The following is a 19,634-nucleotide window of genomic DNA, read 5'->3' on the forward strand; positions in this document are numbered from 1 at the left end:
ACACACACACACACACACACACACACACACACACACACACACACACACACACACACACACACACACACATGTGTGTGTGTGTGTGTGTGTGTGTGTGTGTGTGTGTGTGTGTGTGTGTGTGTACTATGATGACACTATTATTGTCAAAATACTATAGGTTCAAAAATATCAAAACTGTATCAACAAGTAGGCTATAAAAATAGTGTTTCAGTTGAGACTTTACATTCTCGTTTTAACTTGTATTTTTACTTTTTTTTCTACTACATACTGTGGACAATGCATCACATTTAACACAGTATGAACACATTTCTACAGTCTATCAGGGTTTTTTGCCTTCTGGAGGCTTAAATGAGAGCTGCGTGATATCACGTGATTTCTGGGAAGCAGCTCTTTTGTTGAAATGGTTGAAACTGGCAGAAGGGAAATTGGCTGGATGAATTTACCAACGTGGGAGGGGTTTATCGTCCCGTTTATCGTTATTGTATTTGCTATGTTATGATGGCTCAGTAAAGATGTCAGATAACACCTACTCATGTTGCAGTAAATAACAAACATTATTAGCTGAAAGTGGCGTAGTTCACGGAGTGGGCTGTAGAAACATCACGTGGTAGTTAAGACTTTTCTCAATTTTATTTTCTTAAAATTATTTTACTGTAAACGTTGCCAATGTTTGTATAGAATGCCTTGGATTTGTGCATATATATTTACATATTTCACAAACCATTTAATAATTCAAAAATATGCTATATTTTCCAAAGAAAATAATTCGGCGCTGTGAGCCGCCGAGCGCCCCCTCCAGATGTAAGTGGTATTTATATATTGAACAGCTTCGGTCGCTCCACTGCTTTGCTTTCAGGAGTTTATTGTGTACGGACTGTGATCTCCAGAACGGCTGACAGTACACAGGACCGAAACTAAGGTAATCGAAACTACAAACAAACTAACGTTACATTAGGATTTTTACAACGTTTAAACAAAAATATTGTTTTATGCGCGAATTTATTTAAACACACAGCTATTACGCTACATTGATTTGGAGAGAATGATTTTAGAAGAAATCGCTGAAATTATTAAATACTATTTGATTTTCACTCTTACGAGTTTTTAGTAGATCTTTGACGATTGTTTGAAGTAGATCATTAAATTGTAAGATTTACAAAACGTACTGTGACGGTTCCTTGGTATAGACAATAGTACATAATGATTTACAAATCAGTAATGTTACCGCCGCTTCCTATAATACACGGAGAGCGCCGCCTACTTAGGGCCAGAGGTGTAAAGTATTGGAGTAAATGTAATTAGTTACTGTACTTGAGTATCTTTTCGGGTACTTTGTAGTTGTACTGAGTATCAAAGATAGCAACTTTTACTCTTTACTTCACTACATTTTTGAATGAGTATCTGTACTCGTTACTCCACTACATTTGAAATGAGTGTTGCAGTTACACATTACATTTTGCATGGACCTAGCTTTTTCTGCTACAAAAGACGTGATACTGCCAACTACAGAGCACTGAAAGTACTGTGTTTTGCCCTTACCCTTGATTAGTCTCCCCAGGTGTGTCTTGTTAAGTTTGTTAGCCCCCTGTGTGTATATATAGCCCTAGTTTTTCTTTGGCTCCTTGTGAGTTGTTGAATGTAATGGTTGTCTGTTTGCCAGTCATTCTGTTCTTTGTTCCCTTTGGTTTTTGCCTTATTGTTTGTTCTAGTTTTTCCATGAAATACCAGCACATAGATCCTTGCCTCTGCCTGTTTTCCGCAGCTTCTCCACAACGTTACAGTTTTTCACTGGCATGTCTCTTTGACTAGTGCATCTTTGAGCCTATATTTAGTATAAGTAAAATACTTAAGTACTGTTGAAATCAAATACTCGAAGACTTTTACTCAAGTTGTTTTGGAATTGGTGACTTGTAACGTGTAGTGGAGTAATTTTCACTGTAAGGTATCTGTACTTTTACTCAAGTATCGTAGTTCACGGAGTGGGCTGTAGAAACATCACGTGGTAGTTAAGACTTTTCTCAATTTTATTTTCTTAAAATTATTTTACTGTAAACGTTGCCAATGTTTGTATAGAATGCCTTGGATTTGTGCATATATATTTACATATTTCACAAACCATTTAATAATTCAAAAATATGCTATATTTTCCAAAGAAAATAATTCGGCGCTGTGAGCCGCCGAGCGCCCCCTCCAGATGTAAGTGGTATTTATATATTGAACAGCTTCGGTCGCTCCACTGCTTTGCTTTCAGGAGTTTATTGTGTACGGACTGTGATCTCCAGAACGGCTGACAGTACACAGGACCGAAACTAAGGTAATCGAAACTACAAACAAACTAACGTTACATTAGGATTTTTACAACGTTTAAACAAAAATATTGTTTTATGCGCGAATTTATTTAAACACACAGCTATTACGCTACATTGATTTGGAGAGAATGATTTTAGAAGAAATCGCTGAAATTATTAAATACTATTTGATTTTCACTCTTACGAGTTTTTAGTAGATCTTTGAAGATTGTTTGAAGTAGATCATTAAATTGTAAGATTTACAAAACGTACTGTGACGGTTCCTTGGTATAGACAATAGTAGATAATGATTTACAAATCAGTAATGTTACCGCCGCTTCCTATAATACACGGAGAGCGCCGCCTACTTAGGGGGCACTACCAAGGGGGCACCAGGATGCGATTCCTATTGTGGGTGATTACCACAATAAATGAAAATATTTAAGAATCTTCTAGAGTCAAAATAATATTTAATAAGCTGTGCGTAATTACAATTGAGAAATGTTTTTATCAAGTGCTTGCTTACAAAGAACTCTTACTTGACCCCGTTGTTCCTATAAGCCCAAAAATCTTTGAACCACATACAAAAATAAATAAATAACTGAATTCATTGTGCTCAGAATACATCCGTTAATTCAAAAACTTTACTCATTTACTTTCTCTTCTTTGTGGAGACAAAATGGGCAAAAATAACTGGCTGTATGATCTAAAAATAAGAGAAGTCTCTCAAACTGGTGCACTGAAAAAGAAAATGGAGTTGAGAACCTGAGGCAGAGTGAAAGAAAGAGTCCTGATAGATGTCCAGCCAGAGAAAACGTAGAGATTGTGGACTTTCATAAGGTAAGACAAAAGAACAGGTTAAAGGGACCATGGCCAGATTAAAAAAACACCCAGATCAAAAGTTTAGACTGATCAGTATGTTTGGTTACTGCTGAATCGGTGCTGGAAATGTCAAACATTAGAACTATGATCCACTTTCGTTGATTAGCAGTTCTTTAATTAGTTTGGCTGACTAATCAAAAAACAATTTATCAAAATTAGAGTATGTATTCATTTTACATTTAAATACATCAAAAACATGGTACTTTTAGGTACTTTTTATTAGTGAATTTGTAATAATTACTCACTTCCATGAACTGTCAATGTATGATGCGCCTGACTTTCTAAAGACAAATCAGCAGCTGAAAATCAATGTGTTTTTCAGATGGCATCTGGAAGGATTCGTTCCACACGTCGCCTGCGTTCCTGGATAGTGGAACAGGTGTGTGTGTGTGTGTGTGTGTGTGTGTGTTTTGGAGGCTCTGTGTTTTGGAGGATCTGAATTTATGGAGAATTTATGATACAGAAGATCAGATGGAAGAGCCATTCATGCTATGAGATCCACTGGCTCCAAATCTGCCTACCTAGCCAGCAGAACCTGATTTTACCAAGTGCGACGTTCCTGGATCAACATCTTTGTTGACCCTGGAACAACATCGTGATTAACCAATCAGATTTGAAGAACCAGTTTAGGTTTGCAATCAGTGTTTGGTGCTTATACATCAGTGTCATTCATCTATCATTTCCTCTGATTTTAGCGATTACTCATGGTTAAGGTTAGGTTTAGGTGTAGGGATATGGTCAAGACTAAATTTTTGGATTAATATGTTGACCTAGGAACACATCTAACTCAGCAAAATCAGGACGTGTGCCAACCAGAGAGTAGTTTAGCCACAGGCACAAAGACTTTCTTAAACTGAAGGAGGTAGATTACGCTCTCTCCGTGTTGGAGATATGCATCCTTTATGGATTAATGTTGTACTAGATGCACTCCCCTGTCCAACATTTTTCTAAACCCTTAAGTTGACTCCATGAAGTCTGAACATTCCATGAGTGGATGATTGAGGTGACCAGTTTTTCTTGTAAACCTCTCATGTTTTTAGAAATTCACTTTTTCTGCTGCAGTTTGCTCTCTTTCAAATGTTTCATCTTATAACAATCTCTAGTGCTTCATGGTATGCTTTTGTTTGTTGCTGATATCTTTTGGTTTGTTTCTCTATTGTGTGCTTTGGGATGTAGGTGAACAGTGGGAAGTATCATGGCCTAGTGTGGGACAACCCTGAGAAAACCATGTTTCGTATCCCATGGAAACATGCAGGAAAACAAGATTTCCGAACTGAGGAGGATGCAGCTATTTTCAAGGTCCAAATGTGTCACCATCTTTCTCTCTGTGTCCTTGTTTCTTAGTTTTTTTACACAATGAACAACTTCCCAAGTGCGAGTGTTACGTAATGCACTCAACAATTAGTGCAGTCATCTGCAAACTCAAGCGATGATTTCTAGACTTTTGTTGATGATAAATAATTTACACATTTATGGTCAGAATGAATAAGAAAAGGAGTTTCATCTGTAATTTACTTATTTTAAGCATGCAATCCATTTTAAAATGGTTGATTCAAATTTTCATTTGAATTTTTTCATTTAAGGCTTGGGCAGAGTTTAAAGGGAAGCTTTTGGAGAATGGAAATTCAGACCCTGCGTCCTGGAAAACTCGCCTTCGCTGTGCCCTCAACAAAAGTACAGAGTTTTTGAATTTATGGAGAATTTATGATACAGAAGATCAGATGGAAGAGCCATTCATGCTATGAGATCCACTGGCTCCAAATCTGCCTACCTAGCCAGCAGAACCTGATTTTACCAAGTGCGACGTTCCTGGATCAACATCTTTGTTGACCCTGGAACAACATCGTGATTAACCAATCAGATTTGAAGAACCAGTTTAGGTTTGCAATCAGTGTTTGGTGCTTATACATCAGTGTCATTCATCTATCATTTCCTCTGATTTTAGCGATTACTCATGGTTAAGGTTAGGTTTAGGTGTAGGGATATGGTCAAGACTAAATTTTTGGATTAATATGTTGACCTAGGAACACATCTAACTCAGCAAAATCAGGACGTGTGCCAACCAGAGAGTAGTTTAGCCACAGGCACAAAGACTTTCTTAAACTGAAGGAGGTAGATTACGCTCTCTCCGTGTTGGAGATATGCATCCTTTATGGATTAATGTTGTACTAGATGCACTCCCCTGTCCAACATTTTTCTAAACCCTTAAGTTGACTCCATGAAGTCTGAACATTCCATGAGTGGATGATTGAGGTGACCAGTTTTTCTTGTAAACCTCTCATGTTTTTAGAAATTCACTTTTTCTGCTGCAGTTTGCTCTCTTTCAAATGTTTCATCTTATAACAATCTCTAGTGCTTCATGGTATGCTTTTGTTTGTTGCTGATATCTTTTGGTTTGTTTCTCTATTGTGTGCTTTGGGATGTAGGTGAACAGTGGGAAGTATCATGGCCTAGTGTGGGACAACCCTGAGAAAACCATGTTTCGTATCCCATGGAAACATGCAGGAAAACAAGATTTCCGAACTGAGGAGGATGCAGCTATTTTCAAGGTCCAAATGTGTCACCATCTTTCTCTCTGTGTCCTTGTTTCTTAGTTTTTTTACACAATGAACAACTTCCCAAGTGCGAGTGTTACGTAATGCACTCAACAATTAGTGCAGTCATCTGCAAACTCAAGCGATGATTTCTAGACTTTTGTTGATGATAAATAATTTACACATTTATGGTCAGAATGAATAAGAAAAGGAGTTTCATCTGTAATTTACTTATTTTAAGCATGCAATCCATTTTAAAATGGTTGATTCAAATTTTCATTTGAATTTTTTCATTTAAGGCTTGGGCAGAGTTTAAAGGGAAGCTTTTGGAGAATGGAAATTCAGACCCTGCGTCCTGGAAAACTCGCCTTCGCTGTGCCCTCAACAAAAGTACAGAGTTTTGTGAGGTCACTGAAAGGTCACAGCTGGACATCTCAGAACCCTACAAGGTTTACCGCCTCGTACCACTAGAAGAACAAGGTAACCAAGGGATGTGAAAAATATATGGATATTAGCAAGGTTGCCAACTTCCATGCATTTGGCATGAGTCACACTTTCAGGCTCTTTCTCACGCCTCTTCAGGCTCTAAATGTCTTGACAATTAACAAAATGACACAAAATAAATACCTAACTTTGCTCATAGCATTTTTCCCACTAGCATGTGGCTTGATTGGTCTACAACAGATATTCTGGTCTAAAGTAGCTATATTCCACCAATGAAACTTTTTCCCACTCTTCACAAGGTGACCATTAAAGAGCTAGCTGTCCAGGTGTCACCAAATACAGGTTGCATGTTCTGTTTGGTCTGTAAATTTCACAATGTTACAGGCCACTATGGTGGATGAGTATTTTTTGATTTGTTGAATATGTGCACTGTGGCATGAAAAACCTCAGTAATGTCACTTACAGTAGTGAAAAAACGTGTTAGTATGATAAAAGACACATTTGAAAAAAATGACAAGAGGCCACCGAGCAAATCACATTGAGATTGTACATAATCCAAGTTGTCTTGAACATCAAATAGGTTTAATTTGGGCTGATTTCTGCATCAGGTACCCAAAACAGTTCTTGTGCTGTTTCATACGCTTGAGAGATTCTTTCCTCAGCGCATAAATTACATTACTCTTATATAAATATTTACATTTCACAGAAGAGTTTGTCATAATAGAGATACCCTGTAGGATTTAAATCACTCATATTCTTCAAGTAGCAATTGCTTTTTAGTCCCTCTCAGTGGTCTACACGGTCATAGGAGGAATTGTTACACGAGCAGTCTTATCTCAAATCTTCGATCTTTAAGCAGTTTACACAATTTGTACTTTGCATAGAAAAAAACCCCCTCATACTGGGTTTTCCCCTTCAGAGTGTGCACAAAATTAAAATGATAAAATCAATAATTTAAGAAAAACAGGAAGTAATTTATTAGACTGTTTTTTTTTAATGCTGGAAACTCAAAGCTTGAAGAAAAGCTACTAAAACAATAAGAGTAAAAATTATCATTTTGGATCATCAGAACCCTTAAAAAAACTGTCCGATTCAGTCCATGTCATCAAAATCCAGCCTGGCAACCAAAGTTGGCAACCCTGATACAGTCAATCCAACATGACTATTACTAGAGATGTGTAAAAATAACTGACTAATTGACTAGTCAAATATAGTGAGGTTGGCTAGCTAGTTTGTTTGTAAGGTGTTCTTTCTGGAATCTGTTGTTTGTTCTTTACATTCTTTAAGTCGCTCCCTAAAGCAGTAATAATAACTATTTTTATTGATTGATTGATTGATTGATCGAATGCAGAAATAGTATTCTTAAACAAACACACCTGACTGATTATGAAAATGATGAAAGCAACTTTTATTACCAGCAAAATGTCTGTAATAACTGCAATGAATATGTAAAGGAATTACTTTTTGTAATTATTTAGTCCGGTTTTCTCTCACCATAGGAGTGGGGAAAGTGAAAAACGAGAATGGACAAAAGCCAGTGAGGAGCAGCAGAAAGAGACGCAGTGAATCCGAGCAAGATGAGGAGCAGACTACATGCAAAATATTAATCAAAGAGGAGGTTATTTTGCCCCAGTCCATCAACATGGTAAAAACATCCAGCACATCATAACTAATCATTGAGGAGCTATGCTGTTCATACTTTAATTAAATTGCAGCATGCATGTAAATAGTGAAAGCCTGTGTTACAAAAGCATTATGTAAACACTGAGTCAAGAACATGCATTAAGAGACATTTGCATTCCACAGCTTGGTTTTGCAGTGTAAAGCACTGTATGAGTCTACAATTAATTGGGCACTATTTTTACAGAGTGCACAGGAAATCATCCCACACACAGGAAGAGAAATCACACTCCAAGCAGAGCTGGAGACAAACCCCTTGAAGACTGACAACAGTAATGATCTAGTTTTACTCTATGAATTTTACCCTGATGTGCAACTTGCATGGCTCTTTTGTGTTTAATGCTGATAATGCAATGTGGGTGAATGATTTATTATCGTTCTTCTCTTTCTTGAGACACTGAAGATATCCATGTAAACTTCACCATTGAAGCTGTCGAGAAGAGAGGTGATGATTAAAAATAACATTTTATTAATTGATTAGAAAAAAATCGAATTTCTCCAAACTCTTGCCAAACGGTTTCTTAAAACTATTGTTCTTGTACTTTCAGTGCTGCATTCTTTCCACATAACCGTGCACTACATTGGTCAGGAGGTTCTGCGGCGAGAAATAATGGGTAACGATGTTCGGATCGCTTACCTGCCTCCCTCACCTGTCCCTCCATCTCCACCATCTCTAAACGGTGCTGGCTTCCATCGAATCCCTCTCCCAGACCCCCCGTCAGACTTGAGCTCCGACCCCAGCCTCGCCCCACGTTTGACCGCTCTTAACAAATTGCTGCCCTTCATGGAGAGTGGAATAGTCCTGACCTCGACAGGAGGAGGCATCTATGCCAAGCGCTTCTGTCTGGGACGGGTGTTCTGGAGAGGACCACATAACACCACCACAGGACCCTGTAAAATGGAGAGAGCAAGCGAGCCCACCCAGCTGTTCAGCAAGGATATATTCAAACAGGGTAAGTGTTTCACAAGCATATTTTGTGCACTGAATAAATAAAACTGGTTATTCAAATTTCTACGCTCCTTATAGTTCTTTGGCTTAAATGTTCATTTAAAATGCATTAGTAACAAAATACCAGAAATATCTAGAAACTTGTTGAATCCATATGATTTTAGCTAATAAGGCTGGATGGTAAATCCTTAATGAAGGATTTAGCTGTGCTATAATTGAGGGCACAAATGTCATAATAGGTCCTAAATAGTGGTTGACCGATATATCTGCATTTTTTAATTATCATCATCGACCGATGCATTTTTCTGTTTGGCCATTGTGCCAGAAGTGGGACTTTTATTTTGACAATGCTGAGAATGCACCCATTCTCCATCTTCATTACTTTACTGTCACTGTTTAACAGTTAATCACCTAATAAATTATTACACAGAACTGTTAAACAAAAAAAGTAAACTGTATACAAAAAGCATAATGGAATTTGCTATTATACTTCTATTATTATTATTATTAATAGAAAGGCAAACGCTGCAATACATAATTATCTACAGTCAGCATTCAGCAAATATGCATTTCTATCATTTAAACAAGTCTTTGAATATCTACTAAACATTTAATTGCACAAACCTTGCAAACTTCGGCAAATCCAGCTGCGAGATGCTCTGAAGTCTACATTTGTAGATTGTATAAAAATGTGTGTACGGTGTGTGTAACGGTCAGTCCATGTGAATTGGATGCTGTCTGGGTGCACTATTGATTACAGTGATAAATTCCTTTGTATTCATATTTTTAACAATTTCTTTATGTGTTAAAAAGTACTATAGTAGTAAGAATACAGACTCAAGAAGTTGCCATCTAAAGTATAAATCTGTTTATTTTGCAGGTTTCATTTTTTAAGTTCAAATGATTTTTTTATATAATAAATTGTAATGATTTATTTTTAATTTAGTAAATCTTAATGTAAAATAAATATTAATTTAATTTCAGCAACTATGGATATGTTTTGTTTTTTTTTGGATATGATTTTGCTATCTACATTATAGTGTAATATCATATATATTGGCTTTATGTCAGCCATCAGTCACATCTCGGACATCAAAAACCTGCATCAGTCAACCACTAATCCTACATTTAATGAAGGGTTTGGGTTCACAACAGATTTTATTGAAATTAGTTTTTTCATAGTTTAAACCTTTTTTAGCAGTTTGCATGTCTGAATTGCTGTTGAGTTTGTTTTGGTACAATTATGTGTTTGCATCAGTGTGGAAATTGTTACAAAAAAAGGTGAGAATAGTGATTGATACATATTGAAGTTAGCAGAATCATTTGATTTCTTCCCTTACCATGATAGAAGATGACCCATCTCATGGCACAAGATTTTGGTCATACTGCTCACCTTTCTTCTAGAAAGTTATTCCAATTATGCGTTCGTCTTTTAGCCCCCCAGTGAGCATGCCAGTGGTGACTGTGGCAAGGAACGACAAACAGTTTTAAAGTTTACTAAATGATCTTCACACCTCCTCTGATTCCCTTTTTTTTAATTGATGACAGCGTTAATTTGTTCCTTTCAGAGTTGGACGCTTTCCGCAGTGGAGGAAAACAACCTCAAAGTGAGATCACGCTGTGTTTTGGAGAAGAGCTGTATGATGGAGATAACATCGATGATAAACACATCATCATTAAGGTACAGACCTGATGTCTGAATGCAGCAATCAATTTTGTATATGGATCAAATGCTATGCTACATTTGTGCTATAAGTGGATGTAACCATTGCTACTTTAGCAGCTGTGAAAGGTTAATTCAGCCATTTTTCATTCTTATGTCGTTTCAAGTAAATAGTGAAAGCCTGTGTTACAAAAGCATTATGTAAACACTGAGTCAAGAACATGCATTAAGAGACATTTGCATTCCACAGCTTGGTTTTGCAGTGTAAAGCACTGTATGAGTCTACAATTAATTGGGCACTATTTTTACAGAGTGCACAGGAAATCATCCCACACACAGGAAGAGAAATCACACTCCAAGCAGAGCTGGAGACAAACCCCTTGAAGACTGACAACAGTAATGATCTAGTTTTACTCTATGAATTTTACCCTGATGTGCAACTTGCATGGCTCTTTTGTGTTTAATGCTGATAATGCAATGTGGGTGAATGATTTATTATCGTTCTTCTCTTTCTTGAGACACTGAAGATATCCATGTAAACTTCACCATTGAAGCTGTCGAGAAGAGAGGTGATGATTAAAAATAACATTTTATTAATTGATTAGAAAAAAATCGAATTTCTCCAAACTCTTGCCAAACGGTTTCTTAAAACTATTGTTCTTGTACTTTCAGTGCTGCATTCTTTCCACATAACCGTGCACTACATTGGTCAGGAGGTTCTGCGGCGAGAAATAATGGGTAACGATGTTCGGATCGCTTACCTGCCTCCCTCACCTGTCCCTCCGTCTCCACTGTCTCTAAACGGCACTAGCTTCCATCGAATCCCTCTCCCAGACCCCCCGTCAGACTTGAGCTCCGACCCCAGCCTCGCCCCACGTTTGACCGCTCTTAACAAATTGCTGCCCTTCATGGAGAGTGGAATAGTCCTGACCTCGACAGGAGGAGGCATCTATGCCAAGCGCTTCTGTCTGGGACGGGTGTTCTGGAGAGGACCACATAACACCACCACAGGACCCTGTAAAATGGAGAGAGCAAGCGAGCCCACCCAGCTGTTCAGCAAGGATATATTCAAACAGGGTAAGTGTTTCACAAGCATATTTTGTGCACTGAATAAATAAAACTGGTTATTCAAATTTCTACGCTCCTTATAGTTCTTTGGCTTAAATGTTCATTTAAAATGCATTAGTAACAAAATACCAGAAATATCTAGAAACTTGTTGAATCCATATGATTTTAGCTAATAAGGCTGGATGGTAAATCCTTAATGAAGGATTTAGCTGTGCTATAATTGAGGGCACAAATGTAATAATAGGTCCTAAATAGTGGTTGACCGATATATCTGCATTTTTTAATTATCATCATCGACCGATGCATTTTTCTGTTTGGCCATTGTGCCAGAAGTGGGACTTTTATTTTGACAATGCTGAGAATGCACCCATTCTCCATCTTCATTACTTTACTGTCACTGTTTAACAGTTAATCACCTAATAAATTATTACACAGAACTGTTAAACAAAAAAAGTAAACTGTATACAAAAAGCATAATGGAATTTGCTATTATACTTCTATTATTATTATTATTAATAGAAAGGCAAACGCTGCAATACATAATTATCTACAGTCAGCATTCAGCAAATATGCATTTCTATCATTTAAACAAGTCTTTGAATATCTACTAAACATTTAATTGCACAAACCTTGCAAACTTCGGCAAATCCAGCTGCGAGATGCTCTGAAGTCTACATTTGTAGATTGTATAAAAATGTGTGTACGGTGTGTGTAACGGTCAGTCCATGTGAATTGGATGCTGTCTGGGTGCACTATTGATTACAGTGATAAATTCCTTTGTATTCATATTTTTAACAATTTCTTTATGTGTTAAAAAGTACTATAGTAGTAAGAATACAGACTCAAGAAGTTGCCATCTAAAGTATAAATCTGTTTATTTTGCAGGTTTCATTTTTTAAGTTCAAATGATTTTTTTATATAATAAATTGTAATGATTTATTTTTAATTTAGTAAATCTTAATGTAAAATAAATATTAATTTAATTTCAGCAACTATGGATATGTTTTGTTTTTTTTTGGATATGATTTTGCTATCTACATTATAGTGTAATATCATATATATTGGCTTTATGTCAGCCATCAGTCACATCTCGGACATCAAAAACCTGCATCAGTCAACCACTAATCCTACATTTAATGAAGGGTTTGGGTTCACAACAGATTTTATTGAAATTAGTTTTTTCATAGTTTAAACCTTTTTTAGCAGTTTGCATGTCTGAATTGCTGTTGAGTTTGTTTTGGTACAATTATGTGTTTGCATCAGTGTGGAAATTGTTACAAAAAAAGGTGAGAATAGTGATTGATACATATTGAAGTTAGCAGAATCATTTGATTTCTTCCCTTACCATGATAGAAGATGACCCATCTCATGGCACAAGATTTTGGTCATACTGCTCACCTTTCTTCTAGAAAGTTATTCCAATTATGCGTTCGTCTTTTAGCCCCCCAGTGAGCATGCCAGTGGTGACTGTGGCAAGGAACGACAAACAGTTTTAAAGTTTACTAAATGATCTTCACACCTCCTCTGATTCCCTTTTTTTTAATTGATGACAGCGTTAATTTGTTCCTTTCAGAGTTGGACGCTTTCCGCAGTGGAGGAAAACAACCTCAAAGTGAGATCACGCTGTGTTTTGGAGAAGAGCTGTATGATGGAGATAACATCGATGATAAACACATCATCATTAAGGTACAGACCTGATGTCAATGCAGCAATCAATTTTGTATATGGATCAAATGCTATGCTACATTTGTGCTATAAGTGGATGTAACCATTGCTACTTTAGCAGCTGTGAAAGGTTAATTCAGCCATTTTTCATTCTTATGTCGTTTCAAACACAAAAGATGTTTTGCATAATGTCCAGGCTGCTTCTGTGAGACCATGAAAGTTATTTGCAAAAAATAAATAAAAGCAGCTGCAAGTATGACAGCAGATTTGAATCATCAAATCACACAAAATAATGGAAAATGTACTTGCAATTTTCTGCCAGAACATTTTATAGACATTTCTGTTAACCCTAAAACACAACGCAAGTTCAAAATTGAAAATACAGGTATAACAAACAATAAAAAAAAGAGTTATAACAACAAAAGAGTTTGAATCATATGAAGATATCATCTTATTCACACTAGTAAATAAGAAAACTTGCCACCTTGACACTTGGATCTTGCAGATTGAGACCTTTTGTGTTGCAATATATTTGAATGTTTTGAATCGAGCAGAAGCACGAATAAGAGTTTTTGAGATACGGCAGACAGAAAACATTTACATTTCCACGAGAATTATTGTTTTTGGGTGAACTATTATAATTTTCTTTTTTTTCTCCAGATCTCTATCCCCTGGGTTGAGTCGCAGATAGAAGAGGTCAAGACCCTCAGAAACTCTATTGCATTTCTCAAAAGTTTGGCCAGCCAGTCTCCTACAGGGGAAGTGACGCTAAACATTGTTGAAGTATTGCAGCAGTAACAAACCTCTAAGAAAACACTTACTGCATTCTTGACATTAAGGGTCAAAATGAAGAAAAACAACTATATATGGCATGACTTGAGACAACTTGTATAAACACTTTCTGTAGGTAGTGGAAATAAATATTGTAATTATTAGTTGCTTCAAATGCTTCAAATATGTAGCCATCTAGTAGTTAAATCCACATATTTATAAGTAATATAAAACGTCTTTAGTCAGTATAGCTTTGTTTGTTTCACAGCCAAATGTGTAAGAACACAAAATATGTTGTGTCATTTTTTACCACTATGCATATATCATCTGCCGTAGTGGAGTCTGAGTAAAGATGTTCAAAATCATTAAATGTATTAATAACGATGTTCATGGTTAACTACAAGTGGATTGTTAAATTACCCTGTACATTTTCATCCAACGCTAATGTTTCACTGAATTTATCACGTTTTAAAAATAAATTAATGGCAATAAATCATGTCATCACTTGCCTTGCTCTCTGTTGTTGGCTGTTGGTTGTCGTAATGAGAGATACCAAGAACTTGTTTTAAAAATAAATTAATCAATGGCAATAAATCATGTCATCACTTGCCTTGCTCTCTGTTGTTGGCTGTTGGTTGTCGTAATGAGAGATACCAAGAACTTCACTTTTCTTGGATTCTATCCACGAAAAATGAGTTTGAGGCTACTTGTTTAAGAATTTTGTCACCAGTAGTCATGCAAACACAATTACCATGCAGGTATCAGGGGTGTAACATGGCAGGATGGTCACAATCGTATGCATCTGCGCAGGCTCACAGAAACACATCTGTGTGACAGTAGGTGGCGCTATAGAGACCTGCAAAGATTCCAGGCCAAAACCTGGAAACAAGTATTTCAGCACTTCCAGCTTCATAGTTCTGAAGTCAGTGGATTTTTTTTGTGATTGTTTCATTTTTATTTAATTTTTGGCTAAATGGTTGAAATAAGATCTTTGGTTAACACAAGTTCAAGATATTATAAAGTTTTAATCTATGGCATAAAATATATGAATAACCCAGTTATGATTTATTCTTTCATGTGTCATGCAAAAAGGCAATTGATAACGAGTGGTTAAATGGGACTAAAGGTAGTTGGGACATTAAACGTCATCATACCAAACGGGAAAAGACTTATCTACTAACTAGTCCGCTTTTACTGCTTTATGGTGTTTATAATTGTGCACTTGCAAACTATTCTAACTCAAAAGGTAAACTTTTTTTAAATAATTTTATTTATAGCCAATTGTATTTAGATGTCAAAATTCGTAAAAGTTGTGTAAATATGTGAAGATTATCATGATGAACAAAACATACAAGAATCATGAACTTTTGCTGGCCACAAAAACTAATTTTATGCAATAATCCAACAGCCCATGGAAGCATCCGATTGGGTTTTTATCAAGGAATTAGGGTGATGGCAACTTCCAGGTTGCCCTACAAAAAAAATACTTAATCACTACTGCGCTCTAGGCAGTTTATGTTCATAACTCTGGAACCCTAAAGATTATAAACAAATTGTTTTTCCCCTGAATCCTTGAGTCAAGCCCTACCAAATACTTTACCAGTATACCTCCGATGACACTTCTGTCTATAAAATTATTCAGCCATTTTTAATTTACTGAAAAACCCACTTTTTCAAACTCCTCCTAGGCCCTTGATCTGATCTTCACCAAATTGCATGCATAGCAGCAAGCGACAATACTGGCAACAAGTTATCAAAAAGTTGATTTGTCAAAGCAATGTAAATTGACTTGAATCTCCTGACTTCAATGTACAAACTTAACAAAACTTGACATACATAGACCACAGGACATTCTGAGGACACACTCCAAGTTGCGTCAGAACTGCACCTATAGGGCCTTAATAATGTCATAATGTTTGTGATTTAATGCCCCCTCTGGTGGGTACTCCAGAAAGCAGGCTTAATTTATTGTGACAGTAACACTGAAATGATTGAACTGCGATTTGATTAAACTAAACTTACTTGAGGCTATCGGTTCCAAAACAAAACTTTGATTTTACTTGAATCAACCCAACTTGTAACTCAAAGAGCAAATTTTTTTTTAACTGTGAGAAGGGGATGCCACACAAAGGGTCGTGAAATAGATTGGGGAAAAAAGAAAAAAAGGAATGTAATTTAAAGAATGCTATTAACCAAACCATGTCATTGCCAGTGGACTTTCATTGCATGGACCAAAAAAAAATCACTGAGAATTTTTTCTAAATATTTACTTTTGTGTTCCTTTATGTTACTTTTATGTTCCACAGAAGAAAGTCAGTCATACAGGTTAGGAAATGCAAACGTCAGCAGTGCTGCAGTGGAGAAAAAGGCATCAGAACAAATACAAGCTCCAGACAGACCTGAAGATCCACATCTTGTGGGACACACCTCACATGAATCATACACTCACACTACTCTGAGCACTGATTTGCTCTCAGTTTGCTGGAAGGAATCATCTAAATTATTAGAGACTTCTAACCCTCATATAGTTAAAGCTAAATATTAGACTACTTCATGACAATATAAAATAAAATCTCTTTTCTTCACATTTTTTTTTCGTATCAAGTCTGTAAAATGGAGAACCCCATGTAATGACAGCACCTGAGGAACCATACATAGTTTTCTTACAGATTACTTTAATGTTTAGACGGATAGATAGAACTTATAAAGCAAATCAATTAATAGCTTACTGTTAAATTATTAAAATATAACAGGCGATCAAAGTAATAAAAAATATGCTGCTTGTATTACGAGTCCACGTCAATGTAAGTTTATTTTTAGGGTCAAAGCACCAAATCATACCAAACAAAAGAAAATGTTTCTTTTTGCATATCTGAGGACATCATTTATATCATATAAATGTGTCAAAATAAAATAATGAGTCAAATAATCTTAAAAACACAATTAGAGGGGAAGAAAACTATGACGTGAGAAGATTTAGTCTATATACAGTTAAACATTTCCATTGGCTGGGGAGATCAGCTCCATGATCTTGGCATTGAGTTTCTGATTGGTCCAATCTTTTGTGATGTCATCCAAATGGCTGTCAAAGTCCACCAATAGCGTCTGATCACCAGAGCTGAACAGCTGATTAACTATGGAACAGGTTTCTTCCCACTGTCGAAGCATTATTCTAAGGAATACACATGTCATTAACTGCACTGCAGCGTTATCATCAACACATTTTTTGAGATTTTTCTTACGCGTGTTTGTCTTTGAGAGCCCAGCGGGCGTCTTTACGCTCATACATCACGATCGGAGGAACACGGCAGCTTGGAAACATCTTTTCTCCATCAATCTGAGGCAGAGGGAAAAAAATGTTCCCATTAAAAAAAAAGGACTTTTCCAATAAACTTTTGCACCAAGAGACATTTTCTAAATTACCATAAGCAAAACAGTATTGTTACACTGCTCGAATATCTTCTCTGCAATCTTCAACGCACAAGGTGTAGGGCTGAAAAAAGAAAAAGAAAAAAAAAAAAAGAGTAAGAGAGAAGTAAAATGCAGAGAAAATAAGGAACTCTGGTAAGATGAAAAAATATGGAGTACCTGCTGTCTGAAACACAAGCATTGGCTTGATAATATCCCACAATCCTTTGCTGCGTTTGTGAACACCAAGCGTCGACCTACAACAGGAAATATTGACATGTATTCTACAAAAAAAAAACATTTAAATTGTATTATTTTCACATTTAATCATTTAGCAGAGGCTTTTATCCAAAGAGACTTACAAATGACAAATACAATGTCATGCTGTTAATGCTGCTATAATATAGACCATTCTATATTCAATTCTTTCAAACTGCACTCCCATAACAACAAAAAAAGCAAAGAATCAAAAATGTAAATATAGGATATTTCATACCAAACAAAAGAAATTGTTTCTTTTTGCATATCTGAGGAAAAGAAAGAAAAGCAATCCATTTCAGAGCGCATGCGAGATCGTGCATGCAGCCTGTTGCCGCCAGAGCATGTGAGCGGAGCGGAGTGGTAATATTTCCTTAAGAGCACAGAGCGCCTTTCTGAAGATTCCGCTCCGCTCGCTCAACCCAGAATGCCATTTGGTGATTTGCTTGTTCGAGATCGAGAATCTGTAGAGATCGAGAATAGTAGAGCAGTTATGGAGTTCAGATATTGTTTCAACGAAGTTGCAAGCCTTATACATAAATGTAAAGTAAAAATCAAAGTTAAGGAGCGTGAGCGGAATATTAACGGAGCGCTTGCTTGGGCGGTTAGAGCGACTGAGTGGAGCGCACGTCCATAGAGCGGAAAAAGTCACACCGCTCCGCTCACATGCTCTGGTTGCCGCTGTTCTTGTGTGTGTTTTTTTAACATTTCTGTTCTATTAACTTTATTAATGCGTTTTTTTCTTATTGTATTTTTTTGTGAGCTCTTTGAAGTTGTGCCCTTTCAAGGATGCTGGTGGGGAAAGTTTTAACAACCTTTTTAATAACTTTCTTCGTACCGGAGTTACTGCGTTCAACACCTGTTGGATACACTGCTGTTTACTCCCGAGATCAGCTGATCGATCTGAAGCCGGCCAGCTTAGCGATTCGATCAGCTGATTTACCTATTGAAATCTGGAGGAAAACTCATAGCGGATGTAGGGGAGGAACAAGACAAGGGGGGGAAGAGAGCTGGACTGAGACGGGAGAGACTTAAGGAGAAGAGGAGATTCAAGCCGAGTCTACCCTCTCTTATTATGGGCAATGTGAGATCGCTGGCTAATAAGATGGAGGAGCTGATGGGGCTAGTCAGAAGCCAGGCGGAGTACCGGGAATGTAGTATCATGTGCTTCACGGAGACATTGTTACATCAGGACATTCCGGATCAGAACGTCTCCGTCGAGGGCTTTCAGACGGTTCGGGCCAACTGGGATTGCAACGAGAGGGGTAAGAGAAAAGGCTTGCCGTTCTAGTTAATAACAGATAGTGCAACCCTTGTCATATTACGTTTAGGGAGCGGATATGTTGCCCGGACATTGAACTATTAGCCGTGGGGCTTCGGCCTTATTATCTGCCCAGAGAGATTTCACATGCCATTGTAGTAGCTGTATATATTCCACCCTCAGCTAACCCGAAGTCAGTGAGCAGCGTTATTCATAATGTTACATCACAATTGCAGACCAGATATCCGAATGCTCTCATCACCATTTCGGGTGACTTCAATCACGTTACTATGGAAAAAACATTGCCAACTTTCACACAGTATGCACTCTGTCCGACCAGAGAAGAGAGTACACTTGATTTAATGTATGCAAACGTGAAGAATGCATACGGTTCGTCCCCCCTCCCTGCACTGGGTAGGTCAGACCACAATTTGGTGTACCTCAACCCCTGTTATATGCCTCTGGTTACGAGTAAGCCTGTGACCACCAGAAGTGTGAAGAATTGGACGGATGAGGCTTATGAGGCACTTCAGGCTTGTTTTGAGGTTACTGACTGGCAGGCTCTCTATGAGCCACACGTAGAGGATATTGATGGACTCACAGAGTGCATCACTGATTATATTAATTTCTGTGTTGACTGCACTGTACCATCAAGCACTATCCTTTGTTATACCAACAACAAGCCATGGGTAACAAAGGACATCAAGGCCATCCTAAATGCGAATAAGAGGGCATTTAGGGAGGGAGACAGAGGGGAGGTGAA

At 37.2% G+C, this 19,634-nt stretch overlaps 2 protein-coding genes across 3 annotated transcripts in view; one reads left to right on the forward strand and one right to left on the reverse strand.

Moving 5' to 3' along the window:
* The first annotated feature begins 2,255 nt into the window (after positions 1-2,255).
* On the forward strand, positions 2,256-14,426 carry LOC107653250 (interferon regulatory factor 8-like). Its single transcript, XM_016439921.1, has 14 exons — positions 2,256-2,314; positions 3,493-3,549; positions 4,347-4,469; positions 6,004-6,184; positions 7,648-7,793; positions 8,016-8,100; positions 8,223-8,273; positions 8,377-8,781; positions 10,346-10,458; positions 10,674-10,836; positions 10,959-11,009; positions 11,113-11,517; positions 13,082-13,194; positions 13,834-14,426. The coding sequence occupies exons 2-14, from the start codon at positions 3,493-3,495 to the stop codon at positions 13,969-13,971; spliced, it is 2,031 nt and encodes a 676-aa protein (XP_016295407.1). The 5' UTR covers positions 2,256-2,314; the 3' UTR covers positions 13,972-14,426.
* A 2,187-nt stretch (positions 14,427-16,613) lies between these two features.
* LOC107653261 (ER membrane protein complex subunit 9-like) overlaps positions 16,614-19,634 on the reverse strand; it is a 13,104-nt gene continuing 10,083 nt past the window's right edge. For both annotated transcript variants that reach the window (XM_016439932.1, XM_016439933.1), the window contains exons 3-6: positions 17,533-17,609; positions 17,368-17,437; positions 17,187-17,281; positions 16,614-17,116 (exon numbers count right to left, since the gene is read on the reverse strand). In XM_016439932.1, the coding sequence (XP_016295418.1) occupies positions 16,936-17,116; positions 17,187-17,281; positions 17,368-17,437; positions 17,533-17,609 (423 nt within the window). In that variant the 3' untranslated portion in view covers positions 16,614-16,935. The remainder of the gene's footprint in view (positions 17,117-17,186; positions 17,282-17,367; positions 17,438-17,532; positions 17,610-19,634) is intronic.

Source organism: Sinocyclocheilus anshuiensis, unplaced genomic scaffold (assembly GCF_001515605.1).
Source record: "Sinocyclocheilus anshuiensis isolate Anshui unplaced genomic scaffold, SAMN03320099.WGS_v1.1 scaffold151, whole genome shotgun sequence".
Classification (NCBI taxonomy): domain Eukaryota; kingdom Metazoa; phylum Chordata; class Actinopteri; order Cypriniformes; family Cyprinidae; genus Sinocyclocheilus; species Sinocyclocheilus anshuiensis.